Source organism: Pongo abelii, chromosome 22, assembly GCF_028885655.2.
Source record: "Pongo abelii isolate AG06213 chromosome 22, NHGRI_mPonAbe1-v2.0_pri, whole genome shotgun sequence".
NCBI lineage: Eukaryota > Metazoa > Chordata > Mammalia > Primates > Hominidae > Pongo > Pongo abelii.
The window spans coordinates 42,794,148-42,820,447 of NC_072007.2; the positions used below are offsets into that span (position 1 = coordinate 42,794,148).

Sequence of the window (26,300 nt, forward strand, 5' to 3'; positions counted from 1 at the left end):
TGTTATTTTCCTTAAAATTCTATTACATGTGAATAGAATGCAATGATTTTTAGTAAATTTAGAGTTGTGCAACCATCACTACCCTCCAGTTTTAAAACATTTTCACAATGCCCCGAAGCTCCCTTGTGCCCATTTGCCGTCACTGCCCCATTCCCACACCCCCGGTCCCAGATAAGCACGCATCTACTTTCTGTCTCTAGATTTGCCTTTTCTGAATATTTCGTACAAATGGAATTATGCAATGGATGGTTTTGTGTGTGTGTGTGCATGGTTGCCTTCTTTAACTGAATGTGATGTTTCAGAGGTTCATCCATGTTGTGGCATGTATCATATCAGTACTTCACTTTTTTTTTTTTTGGAGATGAAGTCTCACTCTGTCACCCAGGCTGGAATGCAGTGGTGCGTTCTTCGCTCACTGCAACCTCTGCCTCCCGGGTTCAAGAAATTCTCCCTGCTTTAGCCTCCCAAGTAGCTGGGATTACAGCTGTGTGCCACCACGCCCAGCTAACTTTGTATTTTCAGTACAGAAGGGGTTTCATCATGTTGGCCAGGCTGGTCTCGAACTCCTGACCTCAAGTAATCTGTCCACCTCGACCTCCCAAAGTGCTGGGATTACAGGTGTAAGCCACCATGCCGGGCCTTCATTCCGTTTTATTACTGAGGTGTATTCTGCTGGATGGATATATCATATCTTGTTTTTATTCTCCATTTTTTTTAATATTGCAAAATGGGCCTAAAACCACCTCTCTGGAGCATTTGATGATCATGTGGATACCATTGGGTTGTGTGTATGTATGTGTATTTAACAGGAAGAGTGAGTGATTCTTGCACTGATTTGGAAAGTGATTTTAAAATCTTATCTACATTGCATTTAAAAATATATTAAGAGTCCACATTTTAAAAATATACCACGAATTTAAAATATTTCTTTTTGGCTTTTAGTTCCCAAGAACATACTCACAGCGATTGATCCAGCCATTGCTAATCTAAAACCTTCTTTGAAGCAGAAAGATGGTGAATATGGTAATTTTTATGGCTTACTACCAGCATTTCTCTTTAAGTAAAGGTAAACAGCCCCTGGGTGACCACAGTTGGGCACACCTTGGTTAGAATGGAAGGGGCTGTCAGGAGGTGTGTTTGAGGTACCGGTCCTGGGGATAATAGTGCTTTGGCCAGTAGTTGCAAATGGTGAACACCATTTTATTTTGTTTTGACTTTTTTAAAATCAGAAGTAGGATAAACCTCCCTTTCATTCTCCTCTCACTTCCTGAAAGGAAAATCACTTCGAAAAGACATCTGCTCAGAAATAAATTTGGGCTTCCTGGGTTACACAATGAGCTTTTTGCAAAGCTGAGCCCATTGGAACCTGCGTAGGTGCCAGAGCCAGCTAGGACCTGAGGGCCTCTGTACCTCTGTACACGCCACCTTCCTCCTTAGTTTCCTTCCTTCCTTCTTTTCTTCCTTTCTTTTGCTTCAGAGTTTCACTCTTGTCGCCCAGGGCCAACTAGGACCTGAGGGCCTCTGTACTTCTGTACATGCCACCTTCCTCCTTAGTTTCCTTCCTCCCTTCCTTCCTCTCTCCCTCCCTCCCTCTCTCTCACTCTTTCCTTTCTTTCTTTTTCTTTCTTTCTTGTCTTTCTTTCCCTCTTTCTTTTCTTTCTTTCTTTCTCTCTTTCTCTCTCTTTCTTTCTTTCTTTCTTTCCTTCCTTCTTTCTTGCTTTCTTTCTTTCTCTTCTTTTTCTTTGGAGTTTTGCTCTTGTCGCCCAGACTGGAGTGCAATGGCGCAATCTCCATTCACTGCAACCTCTGCCTCCGGGTTAAAGTGATTCTCCTGCCTCAGCCTCCCAAGTAGCTGGGATTACAGGTGTCCACCACCACACCCGGCTGATTTTTGTGTTTTTAGTAGAGACGGGGTTTCACCATGTTAGTCAGGCTGGTCTCGAACTCCTGACCTCAGGTGTTCTCCTTGCCTCGGCCTCCCAAAGTGCTGGGATTACAGGTGTGAACCACTGCACCTGACCCCTCCTTAGTTTTCACTTGGCTTTTGTAAACGGGGTGGAGGAGTAGGGGGTTGATGGGGTTGAGCATCTGGATTTTCTTATCAAATCTAGAATGGAATTCAAACCCATGGGGTCCCTAATAGAAACTGCAGAGACACAGTAAAGCATCTAAGATGTTAGGCTGTGGTGAGAGTTTTGTCTTGTGTTACCTTTATTGTATGTATTACGTCTTTCCCCCCTAAGTATAAAAGTAAAGTACGTTCGATATGAAAACCACATGAAAGCACCCCTAGTCCGAAAGCTCAGAGAGAACTCTCGGTAATGTTCTTCTGTGTTCTTCTAGCTGGCCACCTTGGCTTTCTGGCAGGCTCTGTGTCCCTTAGCTCCACTTCTCTTTCTTTTTTAAAAAAATTAACTAATTAATTAACTATTATTATTATTTTTGTAAAGACAGGCTTTGCCATGTTGCCCTGGCTGGTCTCGAACTCCTGGGCTCAAGCGATCCACCTACCTCATCCTCCCAAGGTGCTGGGATTACAGGCGTAAGCCACCGCACCCAGCCTCCACTTATTTTTGTAACAGGGTTCCCACCCGATCCATAAAGAGCCTGGTCCCCCTGCAGTGGGGGCCTGAGAGCCAGCGCTGTGCCATCTCTCCTCAAAGGCATCTGTCCTGTCTGACATGGCTAGGAGTCCCCCAAGCCACCAGGCTACCCCATCACAGGCTTGCTAAGCTCCATCCAGCAGTGTAACCAGGATCTAAAAGCAGATTTGCCCCACATTTTGCTGTTGTTTCCAAAAAGAGTAGCCCAATACAACCTCCCTCTGTAATGGAGGCTTGTTTTATCTCTGGCCACACAGCAGACAGCAACTCCATGCTTAAAGTGAAATATTATTGGCCGGGAGCAGTGGCTCACACCTGTTATCCCAGCACTTTGGGAGGCCGAGGTGGGCAGATCACCTGAGGTCAGGAGTTCGAGACCAACCTGGCCAACATGGTGAAGCCCCATGTCTAATAAAAATACAAAAATTTGCTGAGCAGGATGGCACGTGCCTGTAATCCCAGCTACTCAGGAGGCTGAAGCAGGAGAATTGCTTGAACCCAGGAGGTAGAGGTTGCAGTGAGCCAAGACTGTGCCATTGCATTCCAGCCTGGGCAACAAGAGTGAAACTCCATCTCAAAAACAAATAAATAAATAAATAAATAAATAAATAAAAATAATAATAAATAAAATAAAGCGAGATGTTGTTAAGCCTCTGAGGGGTGTGATGAATGTCACTGTCTTTAGGATGGGAAAATCCATTTGTTCCCTTCCACAGTGGAGTGGAAGACCAGCACCTGAAGTTGGAACCAACACTTAAAACAATTTCTAATCCTTTTTGTACTTTAATATTTTTGGGGACTGCTTACTATTTAATGAGTGTTCTTCCTGGGTTAATCTTCTGTAATTTAGCCAGAGGCCCATTTGTTTCATTTCTGTGACTTTTAATTCCGACGGTCCCTGCGGTAGGAGCAGCAGGGGTCTCAGAATAGGCGTGCTATGAACAGCTGTGATTAATTGGTCTTGCATTTTTCATGAAACAGGTATAAACTTCGACCCAAGCGGATCGAAGGTTCTGAGGAAAGATGGAATTCTTGTTAGCAACTCTCTGGCAGCCTTTGCTTACATTAGAGGTAGGTCAATGAATCAAAGCTTCCTAGAATGCTGATGGATTTACTAAAGTCTTGTTAATAAGTGTGCTGTTCAATTATAGCACTCAGATAACTAAAGGACGATGACTTCAAGTTTCACATGCCAACCACCGCTTCTAAGATGCAGAAACACAGAGGCCTGAGTTCAGGCACAGTCACAACCAGGCAGTCAGCAAGAGAACCACATAAACAGACAAAGTCACACTATTTAGGAGTTGAGCTCCACAGATATTTTTCGCTTTTGAAAAGTAGAAACCCGAGGAATGCATTTCCCAGATCTAAAATTTAGGAAGGAACTAGGATTATTGAATTCTAACCCTGACTGGAAGAAAAATGAGCCAGAAGGTCACTTAGTAGAAAAGACAGATCATGCCCCATGAAGACAGAGCCACTTTCTGGGTCATGAGTGTTATTCCTAATGGTTGTCAAGGATTCCCTTGTTAGTCTTCCCCATGAGGATCAATCAGACTCAGCCCTCATGAATTAGCAGAGCCAAAAGGCTTATACCAAGGCTGGCCACACTGCAGGGACCTCTTCATTGAGGGGAAGGTATGTACAATTTTTCCTCACCACCCTCTCTGCTTATCTTAAGATAGAATACATTTTGGAATGCCATCTGCAAGTTTCAGCAATGCCTGCCTATGTTCAGAGAGACAAAAACCAGAGACCTTCAGTAAAATACATGTTAATATAACACATAACAGTATTACTATTCAAGGCCTGCAAAGATGGGCTATTTGGGGTAAGCCTGTCTCAGAGGAAAGTAGAGGCTTAGGGAATGTATTTGTCTGTTCTCATGCTACTAATGAAGACATAACTGAGGCTGGGTAATTTATAAAGGAAAGAGGTTTAATGGACTCACAGTTCCACATGGTTAGGGAGGCCTCACAATCTTGGTCGTAGGTGAATGAGGAGCAAAGTCACGTCTTACTTGGTAGCAGGCAAAAGAGCTTGTGCAGGGCAACTCCCCTTTATAAAACTATCGGATCTTGTGAGACTTACTCACTATCACAAGAACAGCATGGGAAAGACCCACCCCATGATTCGATTACCTCCCACCACGTCCCTCCCATGACACATGCAGATTATGGGAGCTACAATTCAAGATGAGATTTGGATGGGGACACAGCCAAACCATATCAGGGAATGATCTCAATACATGAGATGCAAAGTTCAGTCTTGGGGTCCCCTGCTGTTTTATTGTCCTCCTGCGTCAGGATTCCTCCTGTGTGCGTGTTGTGTGGTTGTTGGTTTCTTCTGTGGGTCCTCTCTTTTCTAGCCACCTTCTCGTTTTCATGTCTTGCTGTTCCTGATCATTGTCAATGTTAAGAACTGTAAGGATTTTTATTGTCAGAAATATCCCCATATTTACAAAGTCCCCGGGGGGCTTCTTGGAGAAAAGCCATCATGAAAATCCTCCAGACAGAGAATAACAATTCAAGGGGAATGAGACTGACATTGCGCTCAGTGAGCTGTGGCCTTGCTGTGTGCTTTACCCCAATAACCTTGTCGGTTCCTCTCAACAACTGCCTTAGCCAGCCCAGCTGCCATAACAAAGTACCGGAGACCAGATGGCCTAAATAACAGACATTGATTTTCTCACCTTTCTGGAGGCCAGAAGTTCATGATCAAAGTATCCACCAATCACTTTCTGGTAAGGACTCTCTTCCTGGGTTGCGGACAGCAGCCTTCTTGCTTGTCCTCACGTGGCAGAGAGGGGGAGAGACAGAGACAGGGACATCTCTTCTTTTTATAAAACCACCAATCCTATCAGATTAGGATTCCACCCTTATGGCCTCCTTTAACCTTAATTAGCTCCTAATGAGTGAACTGGGGGGAACACAATTCAGTCCATAGCAACAACCCTGAGAGATGGGACTCTGATCCCCTGTTCTGCACTTGAAGCCGGTGGTCAGAGTTGAGCCATTTGCCTGAGGACACCATGGACAGCAGCAGGGCCAGGATTCAGGCTCAGCTAATACAAGGCTTGCACTCTAGCTACTCTGAATTTTGAGGGATGCAGCCACCTCCCCACTCTGATCCTGAGTTGTCTAAATTAGCTTTCCTCCATCTCTTTCTATCCTTTTATGTGATTGTCATTCCCAGAAACGACAGGATAGAGATACTCATTTAGTGACTATCTCTCCTGCTAGTGGCTCAGCTCCACAGGGTCAGGTGCTTTGTCATCTTATTTCGTGTGGTATCCCTGCATCTAGGATGCGGTGCTGGTACAGAACAGGTGCACAGTCAGTAATTAAGGAACAATTGAATGATGACTGCTGACCTGGGCTTATGAGCTTTTTCCTGTGCCTTATTGTCATCCAATATTTGCTAGTTATAAGATGTCCATTTTTTAAAAATGTAAGGACTTGATGAGCTGTTATTTGATTTTATTGAGGGGTGCTTGGGGACATTTATCTCAGCAAACCATGACCACTCCTCCATATAATGTCCAAGAGAAAGAGTCTCTAAATGCGCTGTGTTGGATGTTAGCTAAGTGAAGTCACCACAAGAAGCTCGTGACTCAAATCACAGAGGCTCACAAGGCCCTAGTAGAACGGGCGCCTCTGGGCTTGCCTGTGGGTTTTCTTGGTGTGTCTGCGTCACTGTCTGGGTGGCCACTCTAGAGGTGGGAAGCATGCAGCGCATGCTCAGGGGTCTGCAGGCCAGTGTGCCCAGGGGTCTGCAGGCCAGTGTGCCACAGAGGTGCATGTGGACATCAGGCTGGGTCATTTCGACCTAAACAGGCAGTGGCCACCAGCCAGTGTCATACAGTGCTGAGCTCCATCCTCACTGCTGCTGGAGAGAGGTGCCCAGACAACTCTCAGTCACATCCCCGGCCCCACTGTGGGGATGTGACCCACGGGATGAGCTGGGGTCTCTAGGCACCCCCAAAGCAGGAGCAGCTGGGAGCCAAGAGTGTGAGCAGGGCAGTTTCCAGCCCAAACCACCCAAATAGGCAGCAAATGGAGTGAATCCAAAAGTACATTTCCCAGGTCAGGCTGCAAGTAGCTTTGACACAGTAGTGCAGTCCAGTGTACATGGGGACAAGGAGAAGAGAAACCAAAATCGAGAGGTTTGTCCCCTGATATTAAAGCACAGAGGTTGGCAGAAGGGACAGGAGGATGTCCAAGGGTCCCTGGTGAAGCGTCTCCTGGGGTCATTTGAATGATCTGTGAGATGGTTTCCCCAACATTGAAAAAGCTTCTTAGGCATGTTTGAATTTACTGCCATTTCAAAATACAGACTTACTCCCTGAATTCATTCTAGAATCAAGATCATGACTCTAAGGAAGCTCATAGAAAAATATTGGAAATTAGAGAAATGGAAAAGGAGTGGTGTGTGTGTGTGCATGTGTGTGCATGTGTGTATGCATGTGCGTGTGTGCATGTATGTGTGCACTTGTGTGCATGTACATGTGTGTGCATAGGTGTCTGCATGTGCGTGTGTGTGCATGTGTGCATGTGTGTATGTGTCTGTGTGTGCGTGTCTGTATGTGCATGTGTCTGTGTGTGTGCATGTGTGTGCATCTGTATGTGTGCATGTGTGTGCATGTGTATGTGTGTGTGCATGTGTGTTTGTATGTGTACGTGTGTGTACATGCGTATCTGCGTGTTCATGTGTTTGCATGTGTGCCTGTGTGTGCATGCGTGTCTGTGTGCATGTGCGCATGCTTGTGTGCACATATGTGTGTGCATGTGTGTGCATACGTGTATCTGTGTGTGTGCATGTGTGTTTGCATGTGTGTGCGTGCGTGTATCTATGCATGTGTATCTGTGTGCATGTGTATGTATGTGTGTTCATGTGTTGCATGTGTGTGCATGTGTCTGTATATGTGTGTGTGCATGTGTGTGCCTTCGTGTGTGTGTGCACGTGTATCTGTGCGTGTGTGTATCTGTGTGTGTGCATGTGTGTATCTGTGTGTGTGCATGTGTGTGCCTGTATGTGTATCTGTGTGTTTGTGCGTGTGTATATCTGTATGTGTGCCTGCATGTGTGTGTGTGGATGCGTGTGTATACACATGCATGTGTGTGCATGCGTATGTGCGTGTGTATCTGTGTGTGTAAGTGTGTGTTGGAAGTTCTTAGCAAGGCAGTGTAATAGCTGGCTCAGCATGAGCCATTGTCCCCTGGCAGATTGTGCCCAAGGGGACTTATGTATTTAGACAGTCTTGCATGAGAATATGACCTTTCCTATTCCACCTAATTACTGTTTCATTGACATCTGGCTTTGGGTGTTTATCTCATATGTGCCTGCAGGCATGCCTTTTGTGGCCTAATATTTCCGTCGCTGCCCCTGCCCCCTTGGGACAGTGACAGATATGTCATCAGCCTCTGGCAGGCCCTGCTGTGGGCTTCTGGGGCGCAGGGGTAAGGAAGCTGGGCAGAAGGGACAGGCTTGCAGCCTGGGATGTCCTGTTTTGGGAGGCATCATTGTTTCGTAAGGGAGGAACTCTAGGGCCACAGATAAGCTGATACTGAAAGAGAAACACAAAAACACGCTCCAGAGTCAGAGCTACGTGATTCCCCCACCAGGGAGAATCATCGGAAATCAGCACCACCTTGTCACGGAGATATGGATTCGGATGTGTTCCCACGGTCTCCCAATCTCTAGTTCCATGATAGAAGGTTTCTGTCACACCCCTAAGTGCTGTCAGACCAGCACTCCGTACACTTTGTGCTTTCTTCTGGACAACGCTTGGGCCCTGACTGCTGCCTTGATCCTCTCAACAGCAATAGGGCCCAACAGGGGGAACCCTTGCCATGGCCTCTGAGTGTCTTATCTGGACACGAATGAGCTGGAGCGTGCGTTTGCCCCAAGTCAGGACCTAAGGGTGGAAAGGAGCCTTAAAGGCCATAGGTCCCCCTTCGGAGGCTCCCAAGGGCATACAACAGCTGATCAAATTAAAGTCATTCACTCCAGCTGGGGATGAACCAAGGCTAAATTAGAACAATGGCAGCAATAACACAGTGTGAAGATTCTGTTCAATCACAAGGAAAACTTTGTTTTTCCAGAATACAGAATAGGAAAAGGAGACACAAAAGTATAAAGTAGTCCAAGTGATTCTAGAGAACAGTTGACGTGCCCTTAGTGTAAAACCTGAGACCATGGAGAGAGCCCTGGCCTGAGCTTGGGGTCCCAGCCAAGTGGTGGCTTTGCACAAGTGACTTGGCTACAAGAGGGGTTGGACCAGCTCATCACTAAGATTCCAGCTGACCAACATCTGGTGAGTTTGTAACTTCAAACTAGTTGATTCAGATGACTAGGAAGCCTCGTTCCCATGGACTTGCCAAGCATTGCCCATGTTATCCATCTCTGGTGGCTGGATCTCAGCAGAGTTGATGCAGACTTGCCCTAAAGAGTGCTCACTTAGCAGGAGGCAGGCCTAGGCCAAGAAGCACTTGGAGTCTTATGAGAGAGAAGCTCTCCTGGCAGGAGAACCCAGACACCCACCTCCCAGGAGAAGAGGAGAGGGAAAAAAAGGGAACTGACTTATGGAGCCCCATCCCCAGGGCACCAAGCCGAGTGCTTAAATCCACGATTCTCTCCTTTTATGCACTCAGCAAATATTTTCATAATGCCCACTCTGTGCCAGGGATGGCACTGGGGATTTGGCAAAGAGCAAGACGGTTCCAGCCCCTGCCCTCAGGAAGCTTGCATTCTAGGTGGAGAGAAAGGATGGCACCCACTCAGCGAGTGAGTGACGATTGTAAGTTGGGCTGTGAAGAAGACATTCAAAATACTCTGAGACTAAATGACAGGGGACCTGGCTAGGCTAAGGCAGGGGGAGGTATCTAGTAGTGCTGGATGAAGAGGGAGGAAAGAACTTTCCAGGCTAACAGAAGAGCACATGCAGAAACACCAGGATGTGCAGGCATCTGATGCGTCACGAGTGAGGAATGGGAAGCCGGAGCAGGGAGCAGAGAGGAAGCGGAAGTTCTCGGGAGCTGAACTTGGGGAGGGTGACAAGGGCCAGGTCATAGCCGGCTTCCTAGGCTGTGGTCAGGACTTGACTTTTATTGCAAAAGTAATTGCGATTTCCGACATTCCTTTTTATTTTTTTAATTTTTTTTGAAACAGAGCCTCTCTTGGTTACCCAGGCTGGAGTGCAGTGGTGTGATCTTGGCTCACTGCAACCTCCACCTTCCAGGTTCGAGCCATTCTCCTGCCTCAGCCTCCCAAGTAGCTGGGACTACAGGCACACGCCACCACCCCTGGCTAATTTTAATTTTTGTATTTTTAGTAGAGATGGGGTTTCACCATGTTGGCCAGGTTGATCTCAAACTCCTGACCTCAAGTGATCCGCCCACCTCAGCCTCCCAAAGTGCTGGAATTACAGGTGTGAGCCACCACTCCCAGCCAATTTCCGCCATTACTTTTGCACCAACCTAATAGCTTAGGAGAGGGAAGAGGCCATCTATAAGTTTTAAGTCAGGCAGTGATGTGACCCAATGTGTGTTTCTTAAAGATTATAGAGACCATGCAGGAAAGATGGTTTATATATGGTCTGTGGTTGCTTTTGCACTACAATAGCAGAGCTGTTATATTTGCAACAGAGACCATATGGCCCATAAAACCTGCAATAGTTCCTATCTGGCCATTCACTAGAAAAGCGGGGCAAGAGAGGAGGATGGAGACCAAGTGCCTGCAGGGAAGATGGAGCAGAACAGTGTTTCATCCCTGTTTTTCAGATAATTTCACAAGGTCGAAAGACATCTTAATGAAAGTGAAAGTACAAGGCACTTACCAGGAGATAGTCACACCAGATGCCATGGCTCACACCTGTAATCCCAGCACTTGGGGAGGCCAAGGCAGGAGGATCACTTTCAGCCAGGAGTTTAAGACCAGCCCGGGCAACAAAGTCAGACCTCATCTTTACAAAAAAATATAATAAAAAGTTAGCTGGGCATGGTAGCACATGCCTGTAGTCCGAGCTTCTAAGGAGGCTGAGTTGAGAGGATTGTTTGAGCCCAGGAATTCAAGGCTGCAGCAGGCTATGATTGTGCCACTGCACTCCAGCCTGGGTGACAAAGGGAGACTCTCTCTCTGTCTCTCTAAATATATATATATATAATATGTATATTATGTATACACAACATATTTGCTGTCAAAGGATTATCATCAAGAGTCTATAGAAAATATACACATCCTTGGGCTAGGCACAGTGGCTCACGCCTGTAATCCCAGCACTTTGGGAAGCTGAGGCGGGCAGATCACCTGAGGTCAGGAGTTCGAGACCAGTCTGGCCAACATGGCAAACCCCGTCTCTACTAAAAATACAAAAATTAGCTGGTGTGGTGGCATGCACCTGTAATCCCAGCTACTTGGGAGGCTGAGGCAGGAGAATCACTTGAACCTGGGGTTGGGGGCAGAGGTTGCAGTGAGCCAAGATCTTGCCACTTACACTCCAGCCTGGGTGACAGAGCAAAACTCCTTCTCAAAAAACAAAAAAAAAGAAAAGAAAAGAAAGAAAAAAGAAAATATACACATCCTTTATATGTAACAGGAAAAGCACAGGCAACTCAGAAAAAAAATGGGTACATGACATGAGCCAGCATTTGGAGAAGAGGAAATACATAAGCATGTGAAGATAGGTACAGATCAGGGGAACACAAATCAAGACCATCGTAAGGTACAATTCTATACCCATGTGATTGGAAAAAAATGTAAAAGTCTATGTGAACCAAGTGCTGGAGAAGATGAGGACTGACAGGATTTCCCACACATTGCAGCCACTTTGAACACCGTGTTTGCGGTAGTTCTGAAAATTGAAACTCACATGCCCTAAGCCCATCAATTACCTCCTAGGGTAGTACCCAAGAGAAACGCTTGCAGGTGTTGACCAGGGACATTTACAAGAATGCTCACGATCATCCACAAAAGCAGAAACCTGGCAACAGCAAGAGAGCAGGCGAATAAACAGTTCCCAACCCACCAGCAGGAGAGTGGGTGAATAAACTACATTACAGTCAAGACAATGAAATATTTTACAGCGATATGATATTAAGTTAAAAAAAAAACACCAAGTCTCCAACACTACCTATAATATTATACCCTTTAAATAAAATTTTAGGAATACATAGAGATGGAAGATAAAACTATATAAAAAAGGAAACGGGAGTAAGGAGCTTGGAATTCAGGTGGTAGTCACCTTGAGGGGGAGGCCGGTGGATGGAGAAGCACAGGTTAGATACAGGTGTGGTCAAGGCCTCGCTCCTATACGGGTGCTCATTCATAGCACTGGTGCTAATTACAGTATTAAAAACTAATTCGTTAAATAGACATAAAGTAGGGCTATGTATTGACCAATGAAGAGACTGTCTCATGTCCTAAGGATTATGGGTAATTTAATTCAGTCCACCTGGAATCCTCAAAATATGAAAAAAGAGGTACAGTAGCAAGTCCATAGTTACCTGCTGTGGCACCCTACTCCCTTCTTGGAACCTGAAACCTCCCCATTCGATTTCCTTCACTTACAGCTCAAGTTGCTGGTGGAATTGATGGCTGGAATTGATTGCTCTGCTGTGACCCTACTCTGTCTGCCCTGGGTACCCGGCCCCTCCCACGACACCACCACTGGGAGAGGAGGGGAGGGGGCCACGGATGACCATTGTACCTCAGAGGCTTGAGCTGGATGGAATTGTTTCTGTCCAGATCTGTCCCTGGCCTGACCATGGGTGGCTGGAAAAGACTATAAATGGATGGGATTCAGCTTCCTCACACTCAGCACTCCTTGAGGTCGGCAGCATCACTGCCAGTGGGGCTCAAAGTTTATGTTTTCCAAGACAGAGAAGTTGAGTTGTGGCCCACCTTGAAAGCCCTAACAGCACCACAGAAGGAGAGGGTTTGGAGAGGACAGTGGCTCAAAGATTTCGGGGGAGAGGAGGGCTGCAGGATGGAGAGGAAAGGAGGGAAATTCAAAGGGGAGGAAGATGAAAGTGAAGTCAGGAGAGATGAAGCTTTGATAGAAGCTTACGGTATACTTACAGTATACAGTATACAGGCTTCCATCTGTATAATACTTACAATAATATAGTAAGTATTATAACACTTACTATATTATTTTATTTTATTATTATTTTTTTTTTGAGATGGAGTCTCGCTCTATCGCTCAGGCTGGAGTGCAGCGGCACAATCTCGGCTCACTGCAAGCTCCACCTCCCGGGTTCACGCCATTCTCCTGCTTCGGCCTCCCGAGTAGCTGGGACTACAGGCGCCCGCCACCACACCTGGCTAGTTTTTTTTTATTTTTGGTAGAGACGGGGTTTCACCATGTTAGCCAGGATGGTCTCAATCTCCTGACCTCATTATCTGCCTGCCTCGGCCTCCCAAAGTGCTGGGATTACAGGCGTGAGCCACCGTGCCCGGCCAATACTTACTATATTATTAATATTTATAAATAATATACATATGTATATTATTTATTTTAATTTTTTTTTTTTTTTTTTTTTTTGAGGCAGGGTCTCACACTATTACCTGGGCTGGAGTACGGTGATGTGATCTTGACCTCCCAGGCTCAAGTGATCCTCCCACCTCAGCTTCCCTAGTAGCTAGGACTACAAGCACGCACCACCATGCCCAGATATATTTTGGTATTTTTTTTAATAGACACGGGGTTTCACCATGTTGCCCAAGCTGTTCTTGAACCCCTGAACTCAAGCAATCCACCCACCTTGGCCTCCCAAAGTGTTGGGATTACCGGCATGAGCCATGACACCCAGCATATTTTTGTATTTTATATTACAGTTGGCCTTCTGTATCCATGGGTTCCACATCTATGGGTTCAACCAACCTCAAATTGAAAATATCTTTTTAAAATGGATACTTGCATCTATACCAAACATGTATAGACTTTTTTTCCTGTCATTATTCCCAAAACAATACATGGTAACAACTACTTACCTAGCATTTCCATTGCATTAGCTATTACAAGTAATCTAGAAGTGATTTAAAGAATAGGGGAGAATGGGCTTAGGTTTTATGCAAATTCTGTGCCATTTCATGTAAGGGACTCAAGCGTCCATGAATTTTGGTAGCCTGGGAGTGTGGGGGAGGGGTCCTGGAACCAGTCCCCCACGGGTACCAAGGGATGACTGTATATTTATATTTACTTTTTAAACTGAAAAAGGACAGAATTAAGTTTTGCTAACATCTATTGTATTATTACTTAGGTTCACATATATACTTCATACATAAATTAATTCTTCATGAGCTACTTCTACTACTAATAATAGCAACACTTTATTGAGCATTTACTATGTGTCAGGGACTATTCTAAGAGCTTTACAGGAATTAACTCATTTCACTGTAATGACTCCGTGATAGAAGATACTATATGCCCCACTTTACAGATGACGAAACTAAGGCACAGAAAGGTTATGAAACTTGCCCAAAGTCACACAGCTAGTGAGTGGCAGACCTGAGTTTGAACTCAGAGGAATCTGGCTCCTGAGCCCCTCTGCCGTGTGTTTTTCTCCTACACATACATATATTGACTCCATAGGCGCAAAAGCTTTTTTGAAAAAAAAATGTCAGTGGGGATATATGATTATTTTGGTGTAGACAGTCTCAAAGATGCTGGACTGGCATTCTTCATTAGCCCCCTGCTTGGGCAGACATCTGTTTCTGTGGGACTTGGCATTGGTGGAGTCTTGGCCAGCTCCTCCCAGCTCCTGACATGTTCTCTTCCTCCTGCAGCCCACCCGGAGAGAGCTGCCCTGCTGTTCGTGTCCAGTGTCTGCATCGGCCTGGCCCTCACATTGTGCGCCCTGGTCATCAGAGAGTCCTGTGCCAAGGACTTCCGCGAGTTGCAGCTGGGGAGGGAGCAGCTGGTGCCAGGAAGTGACAAGGTCGAGGAGGACAGCGAGGATGAAGAAGAGGAGGAGGACTCCTCTGAGTCTGACTTCCCAGGGGAACTGTCGGGGTTCTGTAGGACTTCATATCCTGTCTACAGTTCCATAGAAGCTGCAGAGCTCGCAGAAAGGATTGAGCGCAGGGAGCAAATCATTCAGGAAATATGGATGAACAGTGGTTTGGACACCTCACTCCCGAGAAACATGGGCCAGTTCTACTGAAAACCACATGCATCTTGATGCAATCGCACTTTCTGAAGAAGGAAGGATCCCAAATGCCCCTCCAGTTCTGGTTCACCTGTACCTTCTATGAAGGAGAATTCGTCATGTCATTCAACACTCGTGAGGCCAGGAAGCTATTAAAGGGATGTTTCAAGCTTTCTAGCACATTCCAAAATAAATAAGGAGGGAAGAGTCTTTGTTTTCTGTATTTCTTTGAATTTGTGTCTATACATTAATGAGAATAATTCGAATTTACATTTGTTGAGCGCTTATAATGCCAGACGCTATTCTAGCTGCTTTTCATGTTCTGAGTCATTCAATCCTCACAATGTCAAGAGCTGGTACTATTACCCCCATTTTAAAGATGACTAAACAGAAGATTCCTATATATACACATAAAATAGTTACACAGATACTCAGCAAACATGAGCTCATGAGTGATTTTAACCACTGACTTGTTTAGACCAACGGTTAGCAAACTTTTTCTTAAAAGGCAAGATGATAGCCTGGGCACAGTGGCTTATGCCTGTAATCCCAGCACTTTGGGAGGCCAAGGCAGGTGGATCACTTGATGTCAGGAGTTTGAGACCAGCCTAGCCAACATGGTGAAACCCCATGTCTACCAAAAAAATAAAAAATTAGCTGGGTGTGGTAGCGTGTGCCTGTAATCCCAGCTACTTGGGAGGCTGAGGCAGGAGAAATCACTTGAACCTGGGAGGCAGAGGTTGCAGTGAGCCGAGATGGTGCCACTGCACTCCAGCCTGGGCGACAGAGTGAGAAACTCTGTCAAAAAAAAAGTAAGATGGGCCGGGCGCGGTGGCTCACGCCTGTAATCCCAGCACTTTTGGAGGCCAAGGCTGGCGGATCATGAGGTCAGGGGATGGAGACCATCCTGGCTAACACGGTGAAACCCCGTCTCCACTAAAAATACAAAAAATTAGCCGGGCGAGGTGGCGGGCGCCTGTAGTCCCAGCTACTAGGGAGGCTGAGGCAGGAGAATGGCGTGAACCCCGGGGGGCGGAGCTTGCAGTGAGCGGAGATCGCGCCACTGCACTCCAGCCTGGGCGACAGAGCGAGACTCCGCCTCAAAAAAAAAAAAAAAAAAAAAAAGCCAGATGATAAATATTTTAGGCGTTGTGTGTCAAATCCTCTCTGCCACAATTACTCAACTCTCCATTGCAGCTCAAAAGCAGCCACAGATATTACATAATGCATGAACTTGGCTGTATTCCAATAAAACGTTCTTTTTGGACACTGAATTTTAATTTCATTTTATTTTCATATGTTCCACGTTCTTTTTTTTTTTTTTTGAAACCAACCATTTAAAAATGTAAAAGCCTGAGGCCAAGAGTTCAAGACTAGCCTGGGCAACATAGTAAGACCCTACCCCTATTTAATTAAAAAAAAAAAAGTAAAGTAAAGTAAATAAATAAAAATGTAAAAAAAACATTCTTAATTCAAAGGCTGTACGAAAACAGACAGCAGGATGGATCTGGCCTGTAACCTGTTTTTGTAAATAAAGTATGGTTTGCAAAGCCTAAAATATTTAGTTTCTTGCCCTCTATAGAAAAAAGTTTGCTGACTCCTGGTTTAGAGTTTAAAACGGCAGAGCCCCTGGTGGTGAAAGCCATCAACCAGGGTACCTAACAGTGCTGTTGGCCAGGATCAAGTAGAGCTGGCTCCCAAATCTCTCCAAAAACGGGGTCCTACCCCACTTGGGGAGGGCTGGGTGGAGGAGCAGAAGAAAGATTTCAGAAAACAGACCCCAGTGGGAGAACTTATGATTGGTTCCTGCAGACGGCTCTCCCTGGTAGACAGGAGGCTTACAGCTGTGGCATCAAATAAGAAAACATGTTTTTTTTCTTTTTTGTCCTAGTAATCCCAGGGGCTTAGAATATAAAAGTGATTGCACTTTTCATATGCCTACTACCAAAGAGCTCTCTCTGCGTTATCTTATTATCTTACTTCGTCATCACTAACCCTGTAAACATATGTAGATGAGGAAGCTGAAGGCCGCCAGGGTAAGTATCATCCAGACCACGTCACACAGCTGGGAAGTGCTGGGACTGACTCATCCTGAGTGCTCAGGAAACATAGCTGTTCCCGCAGGAACTCCTACAGTGACAGGTATGGAGAAGGGATGTCTCTCTCAGTCCTGCAGACCATCAGGGCGAAGGGCCTATCTGCAGGATGCAGAGGAGGGTGGGTGTGGAGTGAGAAGGCTCAGCTGCCGCTCTGGCATTCATTTTTAGTGAGCTGAAATCCACGTAATGTAAAATTAACTCTCTCAATAGCATTTAGTCCATCCGCAATGTTGTGCAAACACCACCTCTATCTAGTTCCAAAACATTTCATCACCCCAAAAGAAAACTCTCTGCCCGTTAAGCAGTCACTCCCCATTCCTCCCTCCCTCCAGCCCCTGGAAAACACCGATTCGCTTTCTGTCACTATGGATTAGCCTGTTCTGGATAGTTCATGTAGATGGGATCATACAATATGTAGTCTCTTGTGACTGCTTCATTTCACTTAACATAACGTCCTCAAGGTCCATCTATGTTGTAGCAAGTGTAGCATGTGTTCATTCCTTTTCAGGGCTGAATAATATTCCATTGTATGGCTAGCCCACAGTTTGTTTACCCAGCCATCAGCTGGTGGACATTTGGCTGTTTCCTTTGGCCACTGTGAATAGTGCTGCTGTGAACGTTCGTGTGCGGCATTTCACCAGCACAAAGCAGCAACTACAGACAGAGCTGGTGGGAAATCCTGTGTGTCCACTCAGTGGAAGGATGGGAAAAGTCAAGATGGGTCAGAATGGCACCCCCTCTTCTACCCTCTGCACCTGCCAATTTTAAAGCAAGCTTCCCTTACGCAGGCCCCCTGCAGGTGGGAGAGCAGGGATTGGCCAAGAGAGGTGTCATACAGATGGGCTGGGGGTGGTTTGGGTGGAGATTGAAATTCCTCAGGATTTCCACGTACCAGAATTTCTCCCATGGGGAGAAATTGAAGGGGTTGAGGATGATGTGTTTTAACCCTTTCCCCGTTTAGAAAAAAAAAAAAATGCGACTCACTGTCAGCGCTCATTTAATTTTACATAAACACACTTTGAGGCTGAAGCAAATCTGACTGATTTTCAGTGTGAACATAAAATATAAAAAGTGTTCTTGGGGCCAGGCGTGGTGGCTCACGCCTGTAATCCCAGCACTTTGGGAGGCTGAGGTCGGTGGATCATGAGGTCAGGAGATCGAGACCACCCTGGCTAACACGGTAAAACCCCGTCTCTACTAAAAATACAAAAAAATTAGCCGGGTGTGGTGGCGGGTGCCTGTAGTCCCAGCTACTCGGGAGGCTGAGGCAGGAGAGTGGCATGAACCTGGCAGGTGGAGATTGCAGTGAGCCGAGATCGTGCCACTGCATTCCAGCCTGGGAGACAGAGTGAGACTCCATCTCAAAAAAAAAAAAAAAAAAAAAAAAAAAAACAGAAAAGAAAAAAGTGTTCTGGAGTTATTTCTAAACAGAACTAACAACAGAATCATCTATTTCAGAAAAACTGAATTCATCAAATGAATCTTCCGCCAACAACTGTTGGAGAATGAAGTTAACATCAGGCATGGGAATGCTACATTTTCTAGGATGTGACATTTTTAGCAATCGAGGATTACTACACTTTATAAAAGGAGATACCTTACTAAAAACAGAACACTATAAACAGAATAATGTCTTTTGTTTCCAAAGTCAATGTGCAAGAGCAACGCAAAAATAATAATAAAAGAGAGATTTCCTGGAAAAGTTATCTCGGAGTAAACGCTATGGCCTCAAGTGCCACTCATGAGTATTCTCAGGGCAAATGGGAGAAGGGTTAAATCTGTCATTGGAGAGAAATCTATCTATGTATTTATTTATTTGAGAGAGTCTTGCTCTGTTGCCCAGGCTGGAGTGCAGTGGCGTTATTTCAGCTCACTGCAACCTCCATCTCCCGGGTTCAAGTGATTCTCCCTGCCTCAGCCTCCTGAGTAGCTGGGATTACAGGTGTGCACCACCACGCCTGGCTAATTTTTGTATTTTTAGTAGAGACGGGGTTTCACCATGTTAGCCAGGCTGGTCTCGAACTCCTGACCTCTGGTGATCCTCCCGCCTCAGCCTCCCAAAGTGCTGAGATTACAGGCATGAGCCACTGCGCCTGGCCTGGAGAGAAATCTATGCCAGATCATATCAGAGAATGAAGTGAATTCCATTGTCCAACTATTTCATAACGATTTTGTTCTAATCAAAGAGAATCTTTGTCCTTTCATGTCCCTGAGTTCAGCAAGGAGCATTTTGATAATGTCCCAGCTCCCAGAGCAGCTGTCTATCTCTATTTCCAGTTTGAAGGCAGCATCTTCCCTGTCCCCGTGAACACAAATGCTGTCCAGCTGATGACTGATGACTGTCTGCTTGGGGCTGCAGATGTTCACTTTACCAGTTGAAGAAAGAGCTGTGCCCATATTGGCCTCACTCACATGGTTTTCTTGGATTCCACAACGGGTTTTCACTTATCTGAATTTCCCCCCATTAGCCCCCAGCATGCATGCTTACACACACACACACACACACACACACACACACCCTCCCAGGATCCCTACAGAGGCAGCTGGTCAACACGGTTGCCAACTCAAGGGTCAGTCTTTGGCCTGTGCAGATACAGTGAGATATTTCTTTGCATTTTCAGAGCCCCAAGGAAGAATGCCATGTTCTTGTTGTGGAAGGAGGCTGAAGAGTCCTGCTGAGATTGTGTTTGGCTTGGCACAAAGTCCAGCGGGAAAATGACCAGAGCAGATTTGGATGAGAGACTGCTGATGGACCGTGGTGGCTGGGAGGAAAGCTGGGAGGAAGCTCCCGGGTGGAAGTCCTCCCAGGGACCGCGGGCTCATGTGGGCTGCCACTTCTTGCTTTTGTGCTTTCTGGGCAGCAGAGCCCCCACAGTTTCCAAGCTGTGGGGTCCCAGGAGCCCTGTGAAAAGAAGCCAGTTCCCTCTGGCAGGTTCGCACATCCCTACCTCGGCCACTTGCTGCTAATGCTGACTTTCCATCCATGAGCTGCCTGCTGTGAAATCTACTCTTCTGGATACACCCAGGCTTGTCTGAGGGGCTGCTGGGGCTTGTAGCAGCCATGACATTTGCTGCTGCTTCAGGGAGAAGCCCAGGGACCAAGCAGGCTCTGGGGAGCCTAGAAGCAGTCCCACTGTTGACCCCACAAATGGGCCCGTGTGTGATGTTGGTGCCCCGTTCCCAGGCACCCAGCCTCCAGCTGCTGAGAGGAGTGGTTGTGAATGGCTCACACCTGTCCTCTTCTACAGAGAATTACTCCTCCCCGCTTTCCTACAGGTGTTTCCCCGGAGAGCACTCCTTCAATAAATCTCTCGTGCACAAATCTCCATCTCAGGAAACTGACTTACAGCATCCAATGTGAGAGGTCTCTGGACCGGGGAGTGTGCCAGCCCCTGCTGAGCCACAGTGCTGGGCAGCATCACCTGCAACCTCAGTAGGTGGGAGCCAGGCCCGAAGGAACATCAGCAACCCTCCCCACTAGCTCATGGTGTTGGGAAAAGTCAGGCACTCATACATCCGGCATCTGGGGAGTCTTGGAAAGAAGTGCCCACAAGATCCCCCTTCCAGTCTCCCCCCAGCCTTCTCCATGAGTCCCTGGAAACCAGTTACTGCTCCAGGAACCAAAGCCCAGTACCAGGCAGTCAGGGGAACCAAGCCGGCCTCTCCTCCATCTCCCTGGGTCTCGGCGCTGTTCCCCAAATCCCCACATGTCCAGTGGGACCTCCTGAGAAGCACCACTGCCCTGAAAGCTTCCATCCCACTTCCTGCCTGTCGCCCTGGACTCCTGGAACACTGACATCAACCAGACTAGACACGACTCTGCTTCAGCCCTGGACTCGGGGTTTCCTCATTCACTGTGTCACTCTTGTCTCCCAGCTTCTGCTCTGACTTGGTCCTAGCTCAGTTTTGGGGTGACTTATCTGTGCCTCAGTTTCCTCATCTGTAAAATGGGCATAATAATGGTTTCTACTTCCTAGTGGTGCTGAGAGTCATGGTGCTTTACACATAGTGACAACAATACATTTCAGCTTTGATCATCGATGACTTCTTTCCCGTGAGAGGCAGCATCCAGCATCCCGTGTGGCCGAGGTTGCACCATTTAGACCACACTAAGGGCATTTCGCAAAACTCAAAAGCATTATAAGAACGAGTCATTGAGGGAGAGAACAAGCCAGCCTCCTTCAGCCCTGCTATAGAGATGAGTTTGTGGAGGAGAAATAATTGCATCTGCAGAGCTCGGAGGAAAAGTGTCAAGGCCTGAACTTCCTTGGATTCTGCAGCCAAGTTCATTGTCAAGTCTCTGGCACACAGACTTAAGCTGTGTTCAGTTTTGGCAGGGTAGTTGTAACCCGGAACTATGGTCATTTGGTTTTAAAAACCCATTGTAAGCCCGAGCACCAGTGTGGAGCTGGCCGAACTCCACTCCAAGACTGGATGGTAGCCTTGGAGATTAAATCCTAAATACTCCAACAAATGCTCTGTGAACTGGAAGCCTCACTGGTCCACAGCTAAAGAGAAGGCAGGAAAGAGCCACGATAACCATCAGCCCATGAGGGAGGATTCAGGAAGCCAACTAAGGATCCGGGACTACTACGTCATTTTTAGGAATTTCAAATCAACAGTCGCCTCCTCTGGGTGTGGCACAGCGCCAGGCTCCCTGGAGAATGAATGAGAGTAGCTAATTGCAGATGCTGTCAGTTCCGGGCTGTGCTGTCCAGGATAGAGCCACTAGCCACATGCTGTTATTTAAATTTAAATTTAAATCAATTAATAAAATGTAAAAGTCACCTGCTCAGTTGCACTAGTCACATTTCAAGCGCTCAATAGCCACATGGCCAGTGGCTACTGTCTTGGACAGTGCAGACAGTTCTGTTGGATAGTGCTGAGCTAGTGTATGAAGTCAGGCATGGAGACGCCTGCTCAATTCATTGATAAAATGGGACAGATATTTCCCTGCCCTCACCAACCGAGAACATAATCAGATATCAAAATCCCAGGCACAGAAATATGGGAACCCAGCTCCACCTTACCCGACCTCTGCCCACCTTCCTGGGGATACCCCTGGGGATACCCCAAACCCCGAAGGCTCAGTGCACAGGCTCCTGTCCCCCTGGGGCTGCAGCCTCACCTTCGTGGGCTCTGAGCCCCAAAGAGCCGCGACCGCAGGAGTTGTGTCCCTTCCCTCCCCTGGTCACCCTCAGCCTGCTGCTCGTTTTTGCTCCTAACACACAACCTGGCCATGGTCCTGTGGCAGCTGCTGTGACTGTCACCTCTCTGGGCACTGCTGCTGCTGTTAACTCCCCTTCCTTTGTGTCCTGAAAAGGGTGTGACCACCTTGGAGAGCCTAAAGGGCTCCTTTTTCCTGACCCTGCAGCCATCCGCACCCCAGGAACATTTGGGAGAAACCTCAGGCCAGATCTTTTCCTCTCACCTGGGCCCTGCCTGCCCCCCGCTCCAGGAGGAGCCCCTGGGTCCACCCAGGAAGGAACTGCACCTCCTGCCCTCCTCTTTCTCTCTCCCTTTGATCCCTTCTTCTCTTTGCTGAGCCCATGAGCAGATTCAGCAGAGGCCCTTTCTTTATCTTTCAGGGGTTTAGCTGCATAAGACAAAGTGTAAGAATGACAGTAGGCCGGGCACCGTAGCGCACACCTGTAATCCCAGCACTTTGGGAGGCCGAGGCGGGTGGATCACTTGAGGTCAGGAGTTCGAGACCAGCCTGGCCAACATGGTGAAACCCCGTCGCTACTAAAAATATAAAAGTTAGTCTGGCATGGTGGCAGGTACCTGTAATCCCAGCTACTCAGGAGGCTGAGAGTCTGTTGAACCCAGGAGGCTGAGGTTGCAGTGAGCCGAGATTGTGCCACTGTACTCCAGCCTGGGCCACAGAGTGAGACGCTGACTCTAAAAAAAAATCGACATCAAGGGCCGGGTGCGGTGGCTCACGCCTATAATCCCAGCACTTTGGGAGACCGAGATGGGCAGATCACCTGAGGTCAGGAGTTCAAGACCAGCCTGGCCAACATGGTGAAACCCTGTCTCTACTAAAAATACAAAAAAAAATTAGCCAAGCATGGTAGCACATGCCTGTAATCCCAGCTACTCAGGAGGCTGAGGCAGGAGAATTGCTTGAACCCGGGAGGCAGCGGTTGCAGTGAGTCGAGATTGCACCATTGCACTCCAGCCTGGACGACGAGCAAAACTCTGTCTCAAAAAAATAAAAAATAAATAAATAAATAAAATAAATACAATCGACATCAAAGAATGACAGTAAATGGCCAAACCAAGTGGCCCTGGGAGCTCAGAGAAAATGATTCCACCGAATAGACTAGGGGAAGCTTATCAGAGATCGCACTCAATGTGATCCTTGAAGAATAGGCAGAATTTCCAAAGGTGAAGGAAGGTAGGGAAAGGAACAGCCAGGAGGTGGGAACAGGAACAGCACGTTTGAGTACAGGGAACAGCCAGAGTGAGGGAAAATAAGGCTAAAAGGGTGAAGGGCACCTGGAGAATGTCGATACTTTGGGCTTTGGCGCACGCCTGTGTCCTGGCTGTAAGAACATTACGCACTTTGGGCGGCATCACTCAGCCTGCTCCTGGCTGTGGGTCCATTATCTGCTCCTAATATTGTCTTTCGTCTAGGGATTGCGAACAGATAAGGAACCCACAGCCAGGAGCAGGCTGGGCCTGGCCTCAAACCTTGACCTTCTGACTCTTGGAATAGTAATTGCTCTGGATTTTAAGGCCACTGAACACCATCCAGTTAATCTCGATATCTTGGAAATGACCAAATTACAGCTGAATTCCGTTGAAGAAATTAAAATCATCACTCTTATCCTAAGAGTGATTATCCTAAGTATTCTGGTGACTGACTCACGTGGACACTTTAAGATGCAGTTAATATCACCAATGCAAATAGACCTCAAGGGCCTAACAAATTATTTCTGGCAGAGCCCGTTTTTGAAAAGTTTCCAGTCTTTGCCCCAAGACTGCTCACTGCCTAATTGCATTTCTTTCCACTGGGTCTAACAGAAAATCCAACTGGAAATTTATCTTCAGGTGAAAATGCCGCCTTCCTGCTTTTAAGCGAACTGCCTGTGATATCATGAGCTCAGGCTGCAGAGGCTCAGCCAAACAAAGAGAGGAAAGCTGGTTACTTCTGATTGGGAGGACGTATTAATTCCCCACACTTTCCCTGTTCCAAACTCATGACTCCATGGATTGAGTCCTTTTAAGAAAAGAAAATAGAGCCTGTCATTTCCTATTGTTTCAAAGACAAAATCCAGCCTGGGAAAGATTAAGGGAAGAGGACGGGACTCATGTTCAGATGACTAAGCACCAACCTGACCTGGAAAAGGCTCGATTAGTTTTTGAGGAAGGGAGGGAGCTCCAATTAGAGGCATGTGTAAAATAATGACATTACCTCACTAAAAGAGAAAAAGGAAAACATTCCCAACTCACTAACAATGAACTAGCAAGAAAATGTGTTGCTAATCTGTGAAGAATTTGCAAACCCAGTGAGTTGCCTCCCACCTCCGAGCTCCCAAACTTCCTTCCTTAGAACTTGACCTCTGATTGCAAAACCCTGGGCCCTGGGAGAGAGGGGCCTGTGTTGGTCAGCAAGGGGGAATCACATGGACCAACCAAGCCCAGCTCTGCTCCGCCCCGGGGTTTCTGGTAAATGAGCCTCTGTCACTCAGTTCGTACACATGGATAGTTCTTATTGAAGAGTCTTGGAAAGAAGTCAAGCTGCTCTGAAAAAATAGTAAAAATGCATTGTATCACGTTTTTAAAAGAGCTAGATCTCTACGTACTGACATGAAAAATCCTTAAAGTCATTAGTAAATAATACATAGATTATGATACCGTGTTTTTAAAAAGACTCTAAACTGGGCTGGGTGCCGTGGCTCATGCCTGTAATCCCAACACTTTGGGAGGCCAAGGTGGGTGGATCACGAGGTCAGGAGTTCCAGACCAGCCTGGCCAATATAGTGAAACCGCATCTCTACTAAAAATGCAAAAATTAGCTGGGCATGGTGGCACGCGCCTGTGGTCCCAGCTACTCAGGAGGCTGAGGCAGGAGAATTGCTTGAACCCGGGAGGCAGAGTTTTCAGTGAGCCAAGATCGTGCCACTGTACCCCAGCCTGGGCAACAGAGTGACTTTCTGTCTCAAAAGAAAAGAAACTAAAATGTTGGTGGTTTGGACAAATCCTGCCCCTGCACCCCACATGCACGTCCCCTCCATGACTTCCTTTTGTGTACCAGGGTCCCTGAGGTGGGCTGAAAGAGGGCCGGGAGCTGGCTGTTCGGAGTCCCCCAGAAGCAAAAGCAGTGGGCCTCTGGCCCTGTGGGCAGGGCTGGCTGAAGCAGGGCCAGGAGGGAGGGCTGAGGAAGGCTGTTGTGCACCTGCCTGGCCAGCCGTGGGCAGTAGAAAAGAGGCTGGGATGGGGCCAGGTGAGCCCAGCTCAGGTCGGGGGCCTGGCAGGCCCTGGACATGTCTGCTCACAGCTGCTCAGAAGTGGCTCCTCGGGTTGGCCCTTGCTGCCCTCTGAGCTCTTGTCTCTGCATTCTCCATCCACCCCCACCCCAGCTTCTTGCCGGCCCTGTGGACAGACACCTAAGGCCCGCCTCTTAGGGTCAGCTTGCCTTCAAAAAGAGAAGAAAGCACAGGTTTCCAGGATTGGCTGATGAAGGGAGGGTTTGGGATTTCTGGAGACTTGAAGTTGAGCTTGAATTCCTCCCCTCTGACCTTCCCAGGCCAAGGCGTCCAGCACCCAGGGACCAAGCCCTGGTCCTCAGCAGAGACTGTCTGCAGCCCCTGCCCTGGTCTCGCTAACACTGGTTTAATATATCTACGAGAGATTCCCAAACCCCACCCAAGAGTCCCTGAGGCCAGACCTCGGGGCTCCGGGACCAGGAATCTGCATTCTCCCCCCCAAACTTCCCCCAGTGGTCCTGATGGGCAGACAGCTGAGAGCTGGGCCTGCCTCTACCTGGGTCCCTGGAACTCAGCACCCTGCCCTGCTGCTTGTCTCTTGCAGCCCAACTCCTGCAGCTGGGCCTTCTGCTCACCCTGTACAGAAACCCTCTGTTTGCCCCTGCAGACCTGCTCTCCATGGCCCCCAGCCTGCTCCACTGTCCTGTACCTCCAGACCCCCATCAGCATCCCCCGTGCCTGTCTGCTGGGTTCAGACAGTGGGGAGCCTGGCAGGACAAAGTCATGCCATCAGCTTTGAAGATACTTTCCTTTCCTGACTTCTTATCCTGGGGTTCCTGAACTCTGTTTTTTGTTTTGTTTTGTTTTAGATGGAGTCTCACTCTGTCGCCAGGCTGGAGTGCAGTGGCACAATCTCGGCTCACTGCAACCTCCACCTCCTGGATTCAAGTGGTTCTCCTGCCTCAATCTCCCGAGTAGCTGGGACTACAGGCATGCGCCACCAAGCCCAGCTAT

General features: G+C 47.3%; 1 protein-coding gene across 2 annotated transcripts in view; it reads left to right on the forward strand.

The window, feature by feature from the left end:
• EVA1C (eva-1 homolog C) overlaps positions 1 to 14,962 on the forward strand; it is a 102,712-nt gene extending 87,750 nt beyond the window's left edge. For both annotated transcript variants that reach the window (XM_002830637.5, XM_024239551.3), the window contains 3 exons: positions 943 to 1,023; positions 3,585 to 3,674; positions 14,391 to 14,962. In XM_002830637.5, the coding sequence (XP_002830683.3) occupies positions 943 to 1,023; positions 3,585 to 3,674; positions 14,391 to 14,767 (548 nt within the window). In that variant the 3' untranslated portion in view covers positions 14,768 to 14,962. The remainder of the gene's footprint in view (positions 1 to 942; positions 1,024 to 3,584; positions 3,675 to 14,390) is intronic.
• The last annotated feature ends 11,338 nt before the right edge of the window (positions 14,963 to 26,300 follow it).